The sequence below is a fragment of the Talpa occidentalis genome, unplaced genomic scaffold (genome assembly GCF_014898055.3).
Source record: "Talpa occidentalis isolate TD23 unplaced genomic scaffold, MPIMG_talOcc4v2.1 talOcc4.7, whole genome shotgun sequence".
Lineage (NCBI taxonomy): Eukaryota > Metazoa > Chordata > Mammalia > Eulipotyphla > Talpidae > Talpa > Talpa occidentalis.
Window position 1 is genome coordinate 55331543 of NW_023605083.1, and position 15875 is coordinate 55347417.

Consider the following 15875-nt stretch of genomic DNA (forward strand, 5'->3'; position numbering starts at 1 on the left):
TCACACCCACTTCCAACGACCGATTAATTTATCTTCTGACAATTCCCCCACATATGTCCAACGTAAACCTTTTATGAGCACCAGATTTATAAATCCAACTGCTGCTAGACGCCTCCATACAGACGTATTACTGATCCCTCAAACACAAGTGCCAGGAACTGAACTCATCAGCCTCTTTCCAAACCTGCTTTTTTCTCCAGAGATTGCTGTTTTAGTAAATGTCATGGAACCTAGAGATAACCCTTGCTCGACACTTTCCTATATCACCCACGTCTAATCAGTCACAAATTCTGTTGATTTTACCTCCCTAATCTGTCTAATTCATTTACTTGTCCCCATCTGCCCTAGACCATGACACCATCATCACTTACCACTTTAATATCCCATAGTTTTCTGGGGTGTATTTTGTCTTTTCAATCCATTCTGCACATTGCAACCCAAGTTATTTTTTTTTTCACAGCTTCATTGAGATATAATTAACATACCTTATAGTTCACACATTTAACCACGTGATCATTTGAAAACACTAATTTGAACAGGTGATTCCCTCTTTATAATCTTAGGTTCAAATCTGAATCTTTATTCTGGCTTAAAAGGCCCTGTATGAATCTTTATTCTAGCTTAAAAGGCCTCCAACATTATTCTTTTTTCATTCACCTCCTCACTTGACAGGCATCTGTCATAGCTGTCTTTTTTCTGCTTCTTAAACTTGCATACTTTTTTTTTTAAGAATTTATTTATTTATGTATGTGTACAAGAACTGGGGTACAGGCCAGAGGTGCAGGGAGTGAGGATTCACCAGAGACAGAGTGGGAAACAGAACAGGCAGATTGACTGAAATACACTGCTGAGGGGAGCAGCAGGCAAGAAACAGGAGAGGTTTGCTGTGCCATATGGGTAGCTCCCTGGCCGGCCGCATATCAAATTCATGCTGCAGAGGCTGAGTATAGCTTCACAGAGCTGTACTCAACCCCTTGCATCACCATGGAGGTCCTTAAACTTGCATATTTTAATTTCATTTTTCACATGTTGAACTTTCTCCATAGTATTCTGATCCCATCTACCCCCTTCTAAATTTTCATCAATCTTTCAGTCTTAGCTCAAGTATTACTTTTTGGGGGGAAGTTTTTCTTGCTCTCTAAAGCCCCTTGTACATTAGGGATCTCTGTCTGCTGCTTTTACATGTCCTTTGTAAACCCTTCACAATTGTAATTGATTATTTTAAGCCTGACTCCCTGTTAGACTATAGGGCAGGGACTGTGTCTATTTTGTTTGCCTCTATATCTCCTCACTGCCCAGCACAGTTGCCTGGCATATAATGGATAATCTCTAAATACTGTTGGATGAATGATGCCATTGTCACCCCTCTCCATGCCCTGCCCTGACCCCTGCTCCCATTGTCGTTGAAACCACCACTACCACAAGTGCCCTAAATCTTACCGCTATTGTTCTGCCTTGGGAGAAACAGCTTCAGAATGTGGTTTTGCCATTTCACCTTTACAACTCCCTTAATTAGGAGCTCAGACTAAGTGCTAATTCTAACTGTATTGATTCTGATGCTGAGTCCAGAGGTCATCAAACTGTAGGGAATAATTTTCAACTAGGAACCAAGAAAGAAAAGTTAGAAACTGTTGTCCATGTATATATGGCTCGATTATATGCAGTTATTTGTGCATGGATACATATATGTAAATGCACATGTATAAACACAGGGTCCAGCTGTCACACCCAAAGGTGCATGCACACACTCTCATGGAGACAACCTGATACATACTCATTCTCCACATATGTACACAGAAAGTAAAATGACATATGCTTGGCTCTTATGCATATGCACAGAGGCAAGCTGATATACTCATTACATGTGCACACACTCGGGCAAATGGCATATGCACAATACATATGTATGCATACAGAGGCAAACTGACACACTTAAACACACACAGTGGTAAAATGGAATTAGTTAGCTCCTTTTGACTCACTCTAATTCTTCCATATTCTAAGCTCCTTGATTTATCTCTTTCATGATTCTTAACTCAATGGATGTCTTTCTCAAGTTCCCAGGCACTTGGCTGGAACCTCTTGTCCTTTCCTCTGACCCACCTAGTTATCTGTCACATTTCCTCACAGTGTTTTGGTTGCCCCTGCCAATCACCAGGCTGCCCTTCTGTAGGTCTCTCTAGTAGCCAAAGAGCTCAGATGAACTCTTTTGGACTGCTGTCTTAACTCTTTGGGTTCTGACTTTCATCTGAGTCCCAGTCCTGCTGCCCACTAGCTGTGTGACCTCAGATGAAAAACTTAGCCTCTCCAAACCCTAGTTTTCTCATCTACAGAATGATGATAATCATAGCGCCTTCCGCATTAGGTTTTGGGAGCATTGCATTAGAAAATACATATGGAGTCTAGAATATAAATGAAGTTAATGGTTATAGCCACTCTTATTAACTAACATTTATTATGTGCTGAGTATGCAACTATTACTTAGCCAGTCATCGAGTACATACAATGTACTAAGCATAGTTCTATGCTTGTTACCTCTACAAACCCATTTTATGCTTACAATCACCCTATAAAGTAGATAAAAACTACATCTCCATATTACAGGTGATGAAACTGAGGCATAGAGACATTAAGTAACTTGCCCAAGGTCATTAAGCTAGCAAGTGGCAGAGTTAAGATGCAAACCAGATGGTTTGGTTCCAGAGCCTACACTCTTAATTACTATGCTATACCTCCTGCTACCATTTATATGTGATTGTCTTTGTCAGAGAAGCTGTTTCTTTGGTACAATCCTTTGTGAGTTAAACCCTCAAAAAAAAATTTGAATTGCAGCTGACAATTTCCGTTTGCTGAAAGACAGAGAAAAACCTTCATTCTGTATTCAGAGCAGTACTGAACAAGTGGAGAAGACCTGCAGGAAAAATCTCAGCGATGCCTCCTCAGTCTCCCTACCCATTCCCAGGTTCGGGGTGAGAAGTCTTTCAATATTGACAGATTATAGTGATAAAGTCTGTTCTCCTCCAGGCAGAATGAGGCTACCTCTCTGGATTCCCACAGAATTGTTTGTTCAGATAGCTGTAACCCTTGTCTCCTTGGCATCTGCCCATCTACATAATTGAGGACCATTTAGGGGATGTGGGTAACAATAATTGTGCCTTCATCCAGAGTTGTAATTATAGGAAATGTAATCACAATAATTCCTGCATGTAATCACAAGAAACCCCAACAAATGTCTCCTAACACATAGGCAGGGGCTCAGGGTGTCTTGTGCACACTCCTTGGTGGCAGCAGTTGCAGTGGTGCCAATCTTTGCTCCACCTTGTGTCAGGTGATGATGCTTCACCTGCTCAGACTAGTGATGTGGGGGGCCTTTGGAGTCAGATGGAGCCACATGACGCTAACTTCCTAGCTTTGTGGCCTTGAGTAGGCCACTTAAACTCATGAGCCTCAGTATCCCCAACTAGAACTTGGAAATAATATCTATCAACAGGGTGGGTGAGAGGCTTAGTGACAAAAAAATAGGAAGTACCTGGATATTCCTGGGATTTAGCAGGTCTTTAGTGAGTTACTGTTACAATTATTGTAGTACAAGCCAGCAAATACTCTCACATTAATATTACTATGATGGGACCTCCTCTACTGGAATGGAAGTTCTAGGAGGAGGAGGGACTTTATTTTGGTCATTGTTTCTCTGCTAGAACAGTGCCTATTGCATAGTAGGTGATCAGTATTTGTTGAATCGATGAATATTTAACAAGTCGATCTTGCACTGTTTTCGCTTTACTCGCCAGCTTTGAGAGGCTTTTACTTTTATTTATTTTTATTTATTTATGCATACAAGAACTGGTGTGTAGGCCAGAGATTTGGGAGAGGCGTTGTTGAGAGGATTCACCAGAGACACAGTGGGGAGCAGAACAGGCAGATCTACTGAAATACACTGCTGAGGGGAGCAGAGGGCAGGGCAGGAGAGGTCTGCTGCACCATGTGGGTCAGCTCCCTGGCCAGGGATCAAGCTCATGTTGCAGTGGCTGGTGATAGCTTGATAGTGCTGAGACTTAACACCGTGTGCCACCAGGGAGACCCAAGAGCCTGTTACTTTTAGACCCTTTGCTGATTATATTCCCTCTGTCTGGAACACTCCCTTTTTACTTAATGTCTATTCTTCTAATAATCACTTCTGATACTAGCCCGAGTGTCACCCTCACAGGCAAACCTCTGTTCTTCCCCATCTTAGCATTTATTCATGTTGTTGCAATTGTATAATTGGTTAATATTTGACTGTAAACGTCAAAGGGACAGGGACCAGATCTCTTGCACTTACTGTTGTATTTTTTTAGGCACTGGGAGTAGACCTTCAGCACAAATTTGCCAAACGAATAAAAGACTTTATCTATTCTTTCCATTTCTTTTTTAAATTTTTTGAAGTACTTATGTCTCACATTGTTGCTAATTTTTGGACATGATTTCTCCCCTCAGGTGTCATCATTCTTCCCATTTTCAAAAGACTCCTTTCACTAGGAAGTGGGGTCCAATTTGTCATGTTGGGTCAGAGGTCAATCCTAGGCTCCTGCCTGTGCTGCACCATAAATCACTCCAGTGTATTTGGAATGAGCTCAAGTCCGTTGACTCTCTCCTACCAGGGTCAATTTGCCAATCCCCCAGTGTCTCGTTATGATTTATCAGGGTTTCGTTATGTATCTAGCCCCTCTAGCAGGAGGTACAGAAAAACCAGAGTGGGAGTGTGGAGTAGGACTTGCCATTACTCCCATCTTCAAGCTACATTTCTATTTAGTGCTTATCACACTGTGTTGTGATTGTTAATTTTCAGATGCCCCTCCTCTAGGCCGTGAGATAGGATTATACCTTGCGCCTAGAGCACACAGTGCATGATTACAAGATTTCTCCAAGGAATGCAATGTTTTCCTTGAGCAAAGCTTGGTTGAGGCCCCAACTCAGAGGAAAAGACACCCATTATTACCTTTAGTTTTGTTTTTTTTTTTAAATATAAACCTGAACCAAATACATTTTTTTACTTAATTTGGGTTGAGTTTTCTGTTACTTAAAACTGAAAACATTCTGATAGAACATAACTAGTGGTGTTCAAGTATTGGATCTCTGATTATTGCTCAAAAGTATTCATTCTATATTTACTCCCTCCACCTCACCTTTATAAGGAAAATACATTTCCTTACCCCTTGTGTTTTGGCTCAGTTTTAAGACTTGCTTTTATCCTGTGGGATGCTATTAGCAAACAACGACAAACAGGATGTGAAAAGTGCTTGTGCAGTTGGACATGGCCCCTTGCACTGTTGCCCTCTCCATAAGAAGAGTTCTGCCTGGGAAACTGATGCCCCTTTAGCAGGAACCCCCAAATGAGTGCCCTGGAGAAGATCAAAGCTCAACCTGCAGACAGGAGCCAAACCCAGCTGGACCTGCAGCTTGAAGCAGAGCCATTTAGCCAAGTCTAATCTAGACTAACCAATCCCCAGACCTGTGATAAATGAATATTTATTGCGGCATGCTGCTGAGATTTTATGGCTTTTTTTTTTTTTTTTGTCATGGAGAAATAACTGATGGATCAAGGTTAGGCCAGGGGTTTCCAAACAGGCATATATCTGATTTAACTTAGAGTTACTTATTTATTTAAGATAAATAAGGGATACTTGAACTACCCCCAGAATGCCTGGAGAGAGATTCTGAAATCTACATTCTTTTTATTTTTTTTTTATTTATTTTTTTTTTTTATGCTTTATTTATTTGTTTGCTGGTTTGTTTGTTTGTTTTGTTTATACATGCACTGGGTACAGTCAGAAGCGCGGGAGGGCGAGAGAATTCACCAGAGCCAGAGTGGGGAGCAGAGCAGGCAGAAGGACCGAAGTACACTGCTGAGGGGAGCAGCGGGCGGCAGGAGAGGTCTGCGCGCCATGTGGGACCCTTCTCTGGTGGCCGGGGAGCAGCCGGGGATCGAACCGGCGCTGCAGAGGCCGCGCGCAGCTTCGCAACCCAGCGCTCAACCGCTGTGCCACCGGGGAGGCCCTCTACATTCTTTTTAAACTCTCAGATGATCTTTATGTAGTTGAGTCCCACATTCTTTTGCTACCTGATATTTGGGGTTAAATGTGATGGGGCTTGCATTAAAGGAATAACTGAGATCTTTTTACCTCTCTGAGGTTGTATGATTTAAGTCAGAGAAATCCTGTTTCAGAATTAGAGTCCTTTTTAATCTGAACACTTTCGAAATAACTGTGTTGAATTTTTCTTACCTAATTTGGTGGATGGTGAAGATGTAAATTTACTTGTGATTTATAGACACAGGGTTTTTGCTTTTTATTCAAGGGTTGTCTCTGTTTAATATTTTTGCTTGGGCTATGGTTAGCAATTAAAACAAAATTAAAGGTAGGATATTGAGGCTGGGAGAGTGAAGACAGAGCAGGAAAGAAGTACAGGGGAGATTTGAGCTTAGCAGGAGAGGTCTGCAAAGAGGTCTTTAGCTATGGCTCAGCTGTCAGGAACTTGGGATCACACCTGACTCCAAAGCCAGAAGGTGAATTTTAGTCCTAACAATTGCCATGCTACTTTTAAGGGTTTAGAGGTCTGAGACAAATCTTAATAAGCTGTTAAAATGTGAATTATATAAAAAACACACTATAATTCTTTTTTAATTGAGGTATAACATAGTGTGTGTTTCATTTGTACACTTATATTTTGACATTTGTATATATTATACTATGATCATCAGAAAAAGAAATACCTTTTTCTAACAGAAATTTTATTGATACAAATTCAAAGAATATAGGAAAATATAAAGGGCAAATACCTATTGTTCATAACTGTGCCTGTCAGAGATAATCACTATTAATATATTCCTGTATATTCTTCTTCACCTTTTTCTATGGATCTCTCACACATATGTCTTAGAAAAACAGGATTTTCTTTTAATAATTAAAAAATAGGATTTTCTTCTACGTACTCATTAATATCCTGACTTTTTCCAGTTAGTAAACACTAATGTAATCATCATCGTTAAAGCTGTGTAATACTCCATTGTACAACTGTATTACTAATTCCTATAGATGGACACTTAAGTTACATTTTACTCATACAAAGTTATAATGAACATTTCTGTGTGTTTGTTCTTTTTTTATTTTTTAAGATTTATTTATTTATGCATACAAGAGCTGGGGTACAGGCCAGAAATGTCAGGGGTGAGAGGACTCACCAGAAACAGAGTGGGGAACAAAACAGGCAGACTGACTGAAATGCATTCTGAGGGGAGCAGCGGGCGAGGCAGGGTAGGTCTGCTGTGCCATTTGGGTAGCTCCCTGGCCGGCTAGGGATCGAACTCGTGCTGCAGAGGCTTCAGATTGCTTCATAGTGCTGTGCTTAACCCCTTGCGCCATCAGGGAGTCCCTCTGTGTGTTTGTTCCTTAGGATAAATTCCAGTAAGTAGACTTGTTAAAGAGTAAGCACATTTTAAAAGTTTTTGATACTTATTCAAATTGCCTTTCCAAAATGCCTAAATTAATAGTGCTAGGTTTTGTCAATCTTCTAATACTTGTTCATGATCCAAAGGAAATAAAATCTTCTGGTTTTAATCTGTCATTACTAGTGGGCTTCAATCTTTTCAATTATTTATTTTAAGTATTTTATGTAACTAAGACATTAGCTTCCTATTTTTCTATTATGTCAACAACTTTTTCTTCTCTATTTGTATTGCTTCTTTATATTAAATAAAGAGGTATATTGTCTGTTACACACATTAAAGATATTTCCCCAAATGTGGCTTTGCTTGTGGTGACTCACACAGTTTTAAATTTTCATGAGTCAAATTGATCAGTTTTTCAATGAGACTTAAAAATTCCCTTTGAGGTGAGAGGCAGCATAATAAAAAGCAGAGGATTTTCAAACAGCCCCTAATCTGATTGCTGGCTGGGTCTCACCTAGCGTCTTGTGTAGCAAGAGCAGTGGGGTGAGAACTGGCACACGTAGGGCGGGGGGGGGGGGGGGGGATAGATCACTTCACCTTTCTGGGTCCCAACTTTCTCATCTGGAGAATGGGGAAGAGAATGAAAGCTCCTTCGCAGGGATGCCAAGAAGAATTGGAGAGAACGCACGTACAGACTCTCGCCCGGGTCTTTTGTGTAGCAAATCCTCCTGAAAGCTCAGCTACTATTAGTGGGGGAGCGCACTATACACATTTTAAAATAGTATTTTAAATTCAGCTGGTGTCTGTGGCTATGTGGCAGTGGGTGACAGCGAGGATCCTAGCAATGTAGCCATTCACCCTCATCTCCAAACACAGCACAGCTCTAGTCAGAACTTGGGTTTCAATTCTGGTCCCACTCATCTCTTGGCATATGACCTTGGACAAGTCACCTTCACCTCTCAGCGGCTCCGTTTGTTCACCTAGGGCAGACACATAATAGACCACCTGCTCTTTTCCCAGCCGGATTGTCAGGCGAAGGAAAAGCTTCCAAACGCTTACAAAGGGCGGCAAACACATCCGCTCGGGTGACGCCTCGGCTCTCCCCGGGCGCCCGCCGGTCCAGCGCGGCGGGACAGAGGGGTGGCCGCGACCCCCGCCCCCCGCCCCCGCCCCGCTGCAGGAACAATAGCTCCCCTGGAGGCGGCGCCGGCCGCGGGCGGGGGCGGAGCCGGCGGCGCGGGCGCTGGGGGTGTGCGCGGGGCGGGGTCGCCGCCACCCCTCCTGCCGGCGACTCTGTCACGCGCCCCTCACCGGGCGGGCCGGGGTCTTTGTGACGCGGTGGCGACGGCCGAGGACACAAAGGGAAGGCGAGGCGGCGAGTGAGGGGCCGGGCCTGCCCCCGCCCCGCGACCTCCGCCCGCGGCGCGCGCGCGCGCGCCCCCCGCCTCGGTCTCCCCCACGCGGGCTCGCCCCCTCGCGCGCCCCCTCGCGCGCCCCCTCGCGCGCCCGCGACCCTCGCACGCGCCCGGACCCTCCGCCTCCGTCCCGAGCGCGACTGGCCGGGGCCTGGCGGGCGCTGCCGGCGGGGCGGGGATGCTGAGGGGCTGCGCCCCGGCGCGGCGGCGCGGCTGCTAGGGAGGAGGAGGCGCCGAGGCCGCGGCGGGGCTCCCGGCGCGCGCGGCTGGATGCCCCAGGCCTGCGGCTCCCTGCTCTTCCCGCCGTCCAGGGGCGCTAGCGATGGGCGCCGCGGCCGCTGAGGCGCCGCTCAGGCTGCCTGCCGCGCCCCCGCTCGCCTTCTGCTGCTACACGTCGGTGCTTCTGCTCTTCGCCTTCTCGCTGCCCGGGAGCCGCGCGTCCAACCAGCCTCCGGGCGGCGGCGGCGGCGGGGACTGTCCCGGCGGCAAAGGCAAGAGCATCAACTGCTCAGGTAGGACCGGCCGGAGCCCGCCCCTGCGGCTCCTCCCTCCGCCGCCCCTGGCTCCCAGCCCCGCGGCGGGGTGGGGAAAGGCCCCGCGCGGGGGTCCGGGCTGCGCGGCCCGAGGGGGCGCGCGGGCGGAGGACGGGGCGCCGGCGTTGGGCTTGGGGAGTGGCCGAGCTCGCGCCGTGTGTGGCCGGTGGCCGGGCGCGAGCCGCCGGGCGCCGTGGGGGTGCCGAGGCCGGACCGGTGGGGTCGTGGGTGTGCACGCGGGAGCGCGTGTTTGTGTTGTGGAGGTTCGGGGGGCAGAGGGCAGTCACAGGCAGAGACACTCTCTCACTCCTTACCCTTCCCCCCGTCCCTCTCTGTCTCCCACTGTCTCTCCCTGTGGCTGGAGGTGGGGGCGACAAGGCTGAGGGCCCGCGACTGACCATGTGCTAGGGAGGTTCTTGGGGCGCTGGAGTCCAAGGGTCGTGTGGGCAAAGGGAACGGGTGGCCCGGAGGACGCACATCGGCCATGTGGAGTGGCTGGCTTGGGTGTGTGCAGATGCACGTATAGATCCTTTGGGTTCAGAGGTGGGCGCTGGGGCCTCGGAGTGACCCGGGGATCTGTGGATATGAATAGGGAAAATTGTGGGGGTCCAGGAAGTGACCTTACGTTTTTGTGTGTTGAGCGTGGGTGAAACCTGGGGCTCCGGGAGACACCTTAGGGTCTGCATTGACGGGAAAGGATCTGAAGATATTGGAGTGAGCCCCATCGTATCGACTCAGAGGGAGGGAGTTAGATAAGCATCCCTAGGTAGGGTTTGGGGGATCCAAAGGTAATGAGGTGTCAGGGAGTGCCTCGGTGTGGCCAGGTGTAACCCTGGCGTTGTTAAGGTGGTGCGGAAGAGGGAACTGGCTCCCGGGAATGATCCAGGGGGGTGTGTTTGTATGTTTTTCCTGAGGGCCTGGAGATTGGCAGCTTTGGGATCTAGGGAGTGACCTCTCCCCTCTCTCCAAGGCCGCGGGCGGCCACCCCCCCACCCCCCACATTGGAAACAAAGAGCTTGCTGGGCTGTAATGGATGAGACTGGGGAGGAGGGTATCTGGGCAGTCAAGTTCCCTCTTCCTTTCAGAAGGGGTCCCCGAGGAGCCCTGGGGCAAGGAGAGGCATCTAGGTCTCATTTAGGGGTTGGTGGGTCCTTCTGGAGCCAGCCTAGCAGATGCTAGTAATAAAAGCCACAGCCTTGCTAACTTGTCCTTTCATCAATTCTCAATTCTCCACTTGTCTTCTTTAAACCACGGGGGTGGAGAAGAGGAATGGGGGTGGGGGGAGAGACGAGGGGTCCAAGTACTTCAAGGCCACTGGGAATCCACTGGTTTTCTTGCTAGACAACCTTTGTATCTCGGGCCTTTTTCTGGGGAAGTGAGGAGAGAGCATGAGAGCCGCAGCCTACACTCTTACACTGCCTTGAATGAAGAAAACGCATTAGCCTGCTGTTTAGATTTGAAGGCCTAAATCTTTTAATAATTTCACAATGGTATATTTTATGATGGGGGGGGGTTGGGGTTGAGCACAGAGAACTGTGGCATATTCCCTAAAAGCTTTTCCATTTATGGAATAACTTTCACTTCCCCCCCCCCAAAGTTAAGTGGAATATGGGCTCATGCTTTAATAAATAATCACACTTAAGAAAAGACTGTACATTAGAATGTCTTTTTGTAACAAGCATTGGCTATCAAACTTGTATGTGACCATACCATGTCAAAGCATGTTATATGGGCTATTTTTGACATTCTTATTAAATTCATTCGTCTTCAGCAAAATATAGGGTGTGTTGATGGGTGTTTTGGTATATTACCAACCTGAAAATTCTGGGGTCAATTAAAAAGGTAAAGCATGTTAATTTGTTATCAAAAAATTGCAGTTCAGGGGCTACAGACTTAGATTCCAAAAGTGCCCCAAGGAGGGACTAAATAGGAGTTTTTTTCCTGGGAGGAAGTGAAAGATGAGTTGAGTAGTTAAAGAATAAATAAATAAATAAATCTTGAAAAAAAAGTGTTGAAAGTTTAAACTATTCTTTGTTATCCTCAGTTGGGTCCTGATATGTCCTCAATCATAGCCCACAGTAGCCCACAATCAGCAGTCCTGGTATCAGGGTGCTGTTCTCCTGTTGATTTCTCAAAACTGTGACTGAAACAACTTTGTCCAAAGGTCTTTGGCTTAGTTCAAACAAGATAGTAACCGTAAAGTGGCTTTTCTTCTAGGACATCACAGGCACCATTTAAATGACTCCTTTATGTCAGCTTTTCACAATATGCCTCTAAAGAACTCTTAAATGTATAATACAAGTTTTAAGAAAGGACAGAGAGACTGGTGCATGGTGTGGGAAGAGGTGTCTATTTTGGGGCTTATGGCCCTTGCTAAGCAGCTGTATAATTTGGAGCAAGTTACTTAATTTTTGTTAAAATTGGGATTATATAGCATATATTATACATACAAGAGCTGGCGTAAAGACCAGAGATATAGGGGGGTGAGAGAATTCACCAGAGACAGAGTGGGTAGCAGAACAGGCAGACTGACTGAAACACACTGTTGAGGGGAGCAGTAGGTAAGGCAGGAGAGGTCTGCTGCACCATGTGGGCAGCTCCCTGGCTGGGGATTGAACTCGTGCTGCAGTGGCTGTGGATAGCTTCATAGGTTATACAAGAACCAGGGTACAGGCCAGATGTATGGGAGGGTGAGAAGATTCAACAGAGTTGGAGTGGGGAACAGAACAGGCAGACTGACTGAATTACACTGCTGAGGGGAGCAGCAGGCGAGCCAGGAGAGGTCTGCTGCACCATGTGGGTTGCTCCGCGGCCAGCGGGGATCGAACTGGCACTGCAGAGGCTGTGGACAGCTTCACAGCGTGCTCAACCGCCTGTACCACCAGGGAGGCCCTTGTCTTAACTCCTTGTGCCACCAGGGAGGCCCGCAAGTCTTTTTTTAAATTATCCTCTTGTCTCAGCTCTCCAGTTACTTGGAACTTTATGCTTATTGCTTTGATTTTTTTTTTAAAGATTTATTTATTTATACAAGCCCTGGGGTTCAGGCCAGAGGCACGGGAGGGTGAGAGAATTCACCAGAAACAGAGCGGGGAGCAGAACAGGCAGAAGGACCGAAAACACTGCTGAGGGGAGCTGTGGTCAAGACAGAAGAGGTCTGCCTTGCCATGTGGGTAGCTCCCTGGCCAGCTACCGGCACTGCAGAGGCTGCAGACAACTTCACAGCACTGCGGACAACTTCACAGCGCTGCGCCCAACCTGCTGTGCCACCGGGAAGGACCTGCTTTGCTTTTTTTAAAAAAGATTTTATTTATGCATATAAGAGCTGGGGTACAGGCCAGAGATGCGGGGTGGGGGCGTGGGAGGAGAGAGGATTCATCAGAGACAGAGTGGGGAACAGAACAGGCAGACTGACTGAAATACACCGCTGAGGGCAGCAGCCGGTGAGACAGGAGAGGTCTGCTGTGCCTTGTGGGTTGCTCCCTGGCTGGCCGAGATCGAACTCGTGCTGCAGAGGCTGTGGATTGCTTCACAGTGCGGTCCTTAACCCCTTGCGCCACCAGGGAGGCCCATTATTGCTTTGATTTTATGTATTTTTTTAAATTTATTTTTCATTTATTTATGCAAGTGCTGGGTACAGTCAGAAGCACGGGAGGGTGAGAGAATTCACCAGAGCCAGAGTGGGGAGCAGAACAGGCAGACCGACAAACACACTGCTGAGGGGAGCAGCAGGCGTGGCAGGAGAGGTCTGCGAGCCATGTGGGACCCTCGCCCTGCGGACGGGTATCGGGTATCGAACCGGCGAACCAGCGCTGTAGAGGCTGCGGGCAGCTTCACAACCCAGCGCTCAAACGCTGTGCCGCAGGGGAGGCCCTGATTTTATGTATTTTTATTTGTACTTATTCTTTTAAAAATATTACCAGGAAAAGTTTGGGGGAAAAGTTTGGAAATACATGATTTATGTGAAGAAAGATAAACTTTGTACCCAGGAGAATTATCTTATTTGCAACACAAAGAATGTTAATGGGCCTTTATGGTTCTATACTGTTAGAGAAGAACAAATGAGGTTCAATATGTGAGTCATTTCTGTCTTAGGAAATGTGGTTAAAAAGGTAGAAAAATATACTGAGAGACCAATAAGTCACATTTAGTGATAGACTTATGGTGGAGAATTTCGTCTAGTTTTAAAAAATGTCATAATAGTTAGAAGTGGGTGTCCTCTGGATTGTGATGATGGTGATAAGGGTGGTATAAATAGATGATAAAACTTCAGATTAAGAAATGTGCCTTGTTAGTGGCAATTCACAATTCCTGGAGGATAGTTTTTCTAATTAGTATAGAATTTTGGTTGTGATACTTTTAGATCTCTTGTATGTAATTTGTGGATATTAATTGGTAAACTTTGGGTACCTGCTTAGTATAATCTAATTTAATAGATATTAAGAAAATGTAGATGAGAGGCCATCCTGCCTTTGGTGTCCTTATGTTCTAGCAAAAATGGTTTAACTTTTTCTTAAACAACACTGGGAATTTTTTTGAAGGTGTGTAATTAACTGCTTTTTATATTATTTATTTATTTATTTTTTAAATTTTTTATTTATATTCACATCATTGTGTATCAGTATCATCACTCTCCCAATTCCAGAGCATTTTTATCCCCAAAGGAAACCCCATGCTTATTAATAGATATTCTATTTTCCTTTCACTCCCCTAGCTCCTGGCACACCTACTAATTTGCTTTCTGTCTCTATGGATTTACCTATTTTGATAATTGCATGTAAAGTGGAATCATCTAATATGTTATCTTTTGTGATTGGCTTTTAATTAGCACAATGTTTTCAAGGTTCCTTGGAATTCATTCCTTTTTATGGCTGTGTAATATCCCATCCTGGATATACCACATTTTGTTTATCCATTGTTACCTAATGGACATTTGGCTAGTTTCCTCTTTTTGCCTGTTTTGACTGGTATGATTATTGCTGTTGTGAACTTTCCTGTGCATAATATGTGTGTGGACACATTTTCATTTTCTTACATTTATACTTTAGAGTTTGAATTTCTGGGTCATATGGTCACTCTATGTTTAACATTTTGAGGAACTGTCAAAATGGTTTCCAAATCAGCTGCATCATTTTACATTTTCACCAGCAATGTCTGAGGGCTCAATTTCTCCACATCCTGGCCAACACTTGTTACTGTCTTTTTATTATTATTATTATTATTATTATTATTATTATTACTATAACCAGTCATCATTTAAATTCACATTTTATCCCTCATTTCCCCTATATATGTGGTTTGTTTAATAGAATTTAATTTTTGATTCCTTTTAAGCTGGATTGGGAGATAATATCAAACCATTTACTCCTTTCCTCCTCCCCCCTTTTTTTCATTGTCAGAAACATTGCTTTAGCAGAACTATTTTCATTATTCCTACTATCATTTCATTATTAATGTCTCTCCTGGGAGTATAAAGCATTTACGAATTGGCATACTTCTCATGCACTTTGAAATTCTATGTTTAAATCTTTTTTTATTTTAATTTTTTTTAAAGGAGAGGATTCTCTTGTATGTGCCTTATGTATTTATTTATTTTTAAAGATTTATTTATATATTTATTTATTTATACAAGCACTGGGTACAGTCAGAAGTGCGGGAGGGTGAGAGAATTCACCAGAGCCAGAGCAGGGAGCAGAACAGGCAGACCGATGAAATAAACTGCTGAGGGGAGCAGCGGGTGTGGCAGGAGAGGTCTGTCACGCCATATGGGACCCTCGCGGGCAGCCGGGGATAGAACCGGCGCTGCAGAGCCTGAGGGCAGCTTCGCAGCCCAGTGCTCAACCACTGCGCCACCAGGGGAGGCCCTTTCTATGTTTAAATCTTAAAATTCCCTCCGTTTTTAGTTTATTAGATGATTTATTGTAGTCTTTTGATACTCTGAATCTATTTCTTTTTTACAAGTGTCATTAATTTTTCATGGCTCAGTTGTTTCACCATTTTTGAAAAGTCATTTCAGGTTCTGAAGTTCCTAACATATTCTTCTATCTTCAAAAACTTTGGCAGGTATTATGTTTTTAGTCATAGCTCCATTTCTCTTATTTTTGTGCAAATATTCTGAATTTTTTCCATGGTTTAAAAAAAGTCTCTTTTCTTTGTTATAAAAGCATTATTTCATGTACAATATTTGAGAATGTGGAAAAATATAAAGGAATCTATGATGAGTGCCACTCTCCTCTGTACTATCTTAATATTTATGCTGAAATTTTTGATTTTATACCTGTAAAATTTCGAACCTTTTCTTGATATTAGCGTTTGCTTTGACATTTTCTGTTTAACCTGGAGCCACTAAAGCTCACAGGGTAGACCTCCTTTTGGGATTTTCAAGTTCAGTTTATTTTGCATTGTTAGTAGCCTTCATCTGATATTTTTTTTCAAATGAATCTAAGTTGATATTTCTATATCAGTTCTGTTGTTTGCAGCCTAATTGATATAGATTCTCTATTA

At 44.7% G+C, this 15875-nt stretch overlaps 1 protein-coding gene across 2 annotated transcripts in view; it reads left to right on the plus strand.

Annotated features, from left to right (window-relative positions):
- The first annotated feature begins 8749 nt into the window (after positions 1-8749).
- The window catches only part of TMEFF1 (transmembrane protein with EGF like and two follistatin like domains 1), a 77690-nt gene continuing 70564 nt past the window's right edge, over positions 8750-15875 (plus strand). The window contains exon 1 of one of the 2 annotated variants that reach the window (XM_037494873.2): positions 8750-9353. In XM_037494873.2, the coding sequence (XP_037350770.1) occupies positions 9164-9353 (190 nt within the window). In that variant the 5' untranslated portion in view covers positions 8750-9163. The remainder of the gene's footprint in view (positions 9354-15875) is intronic. The other variant, XM_054689622.1, reaches the window with a different exon arrangement.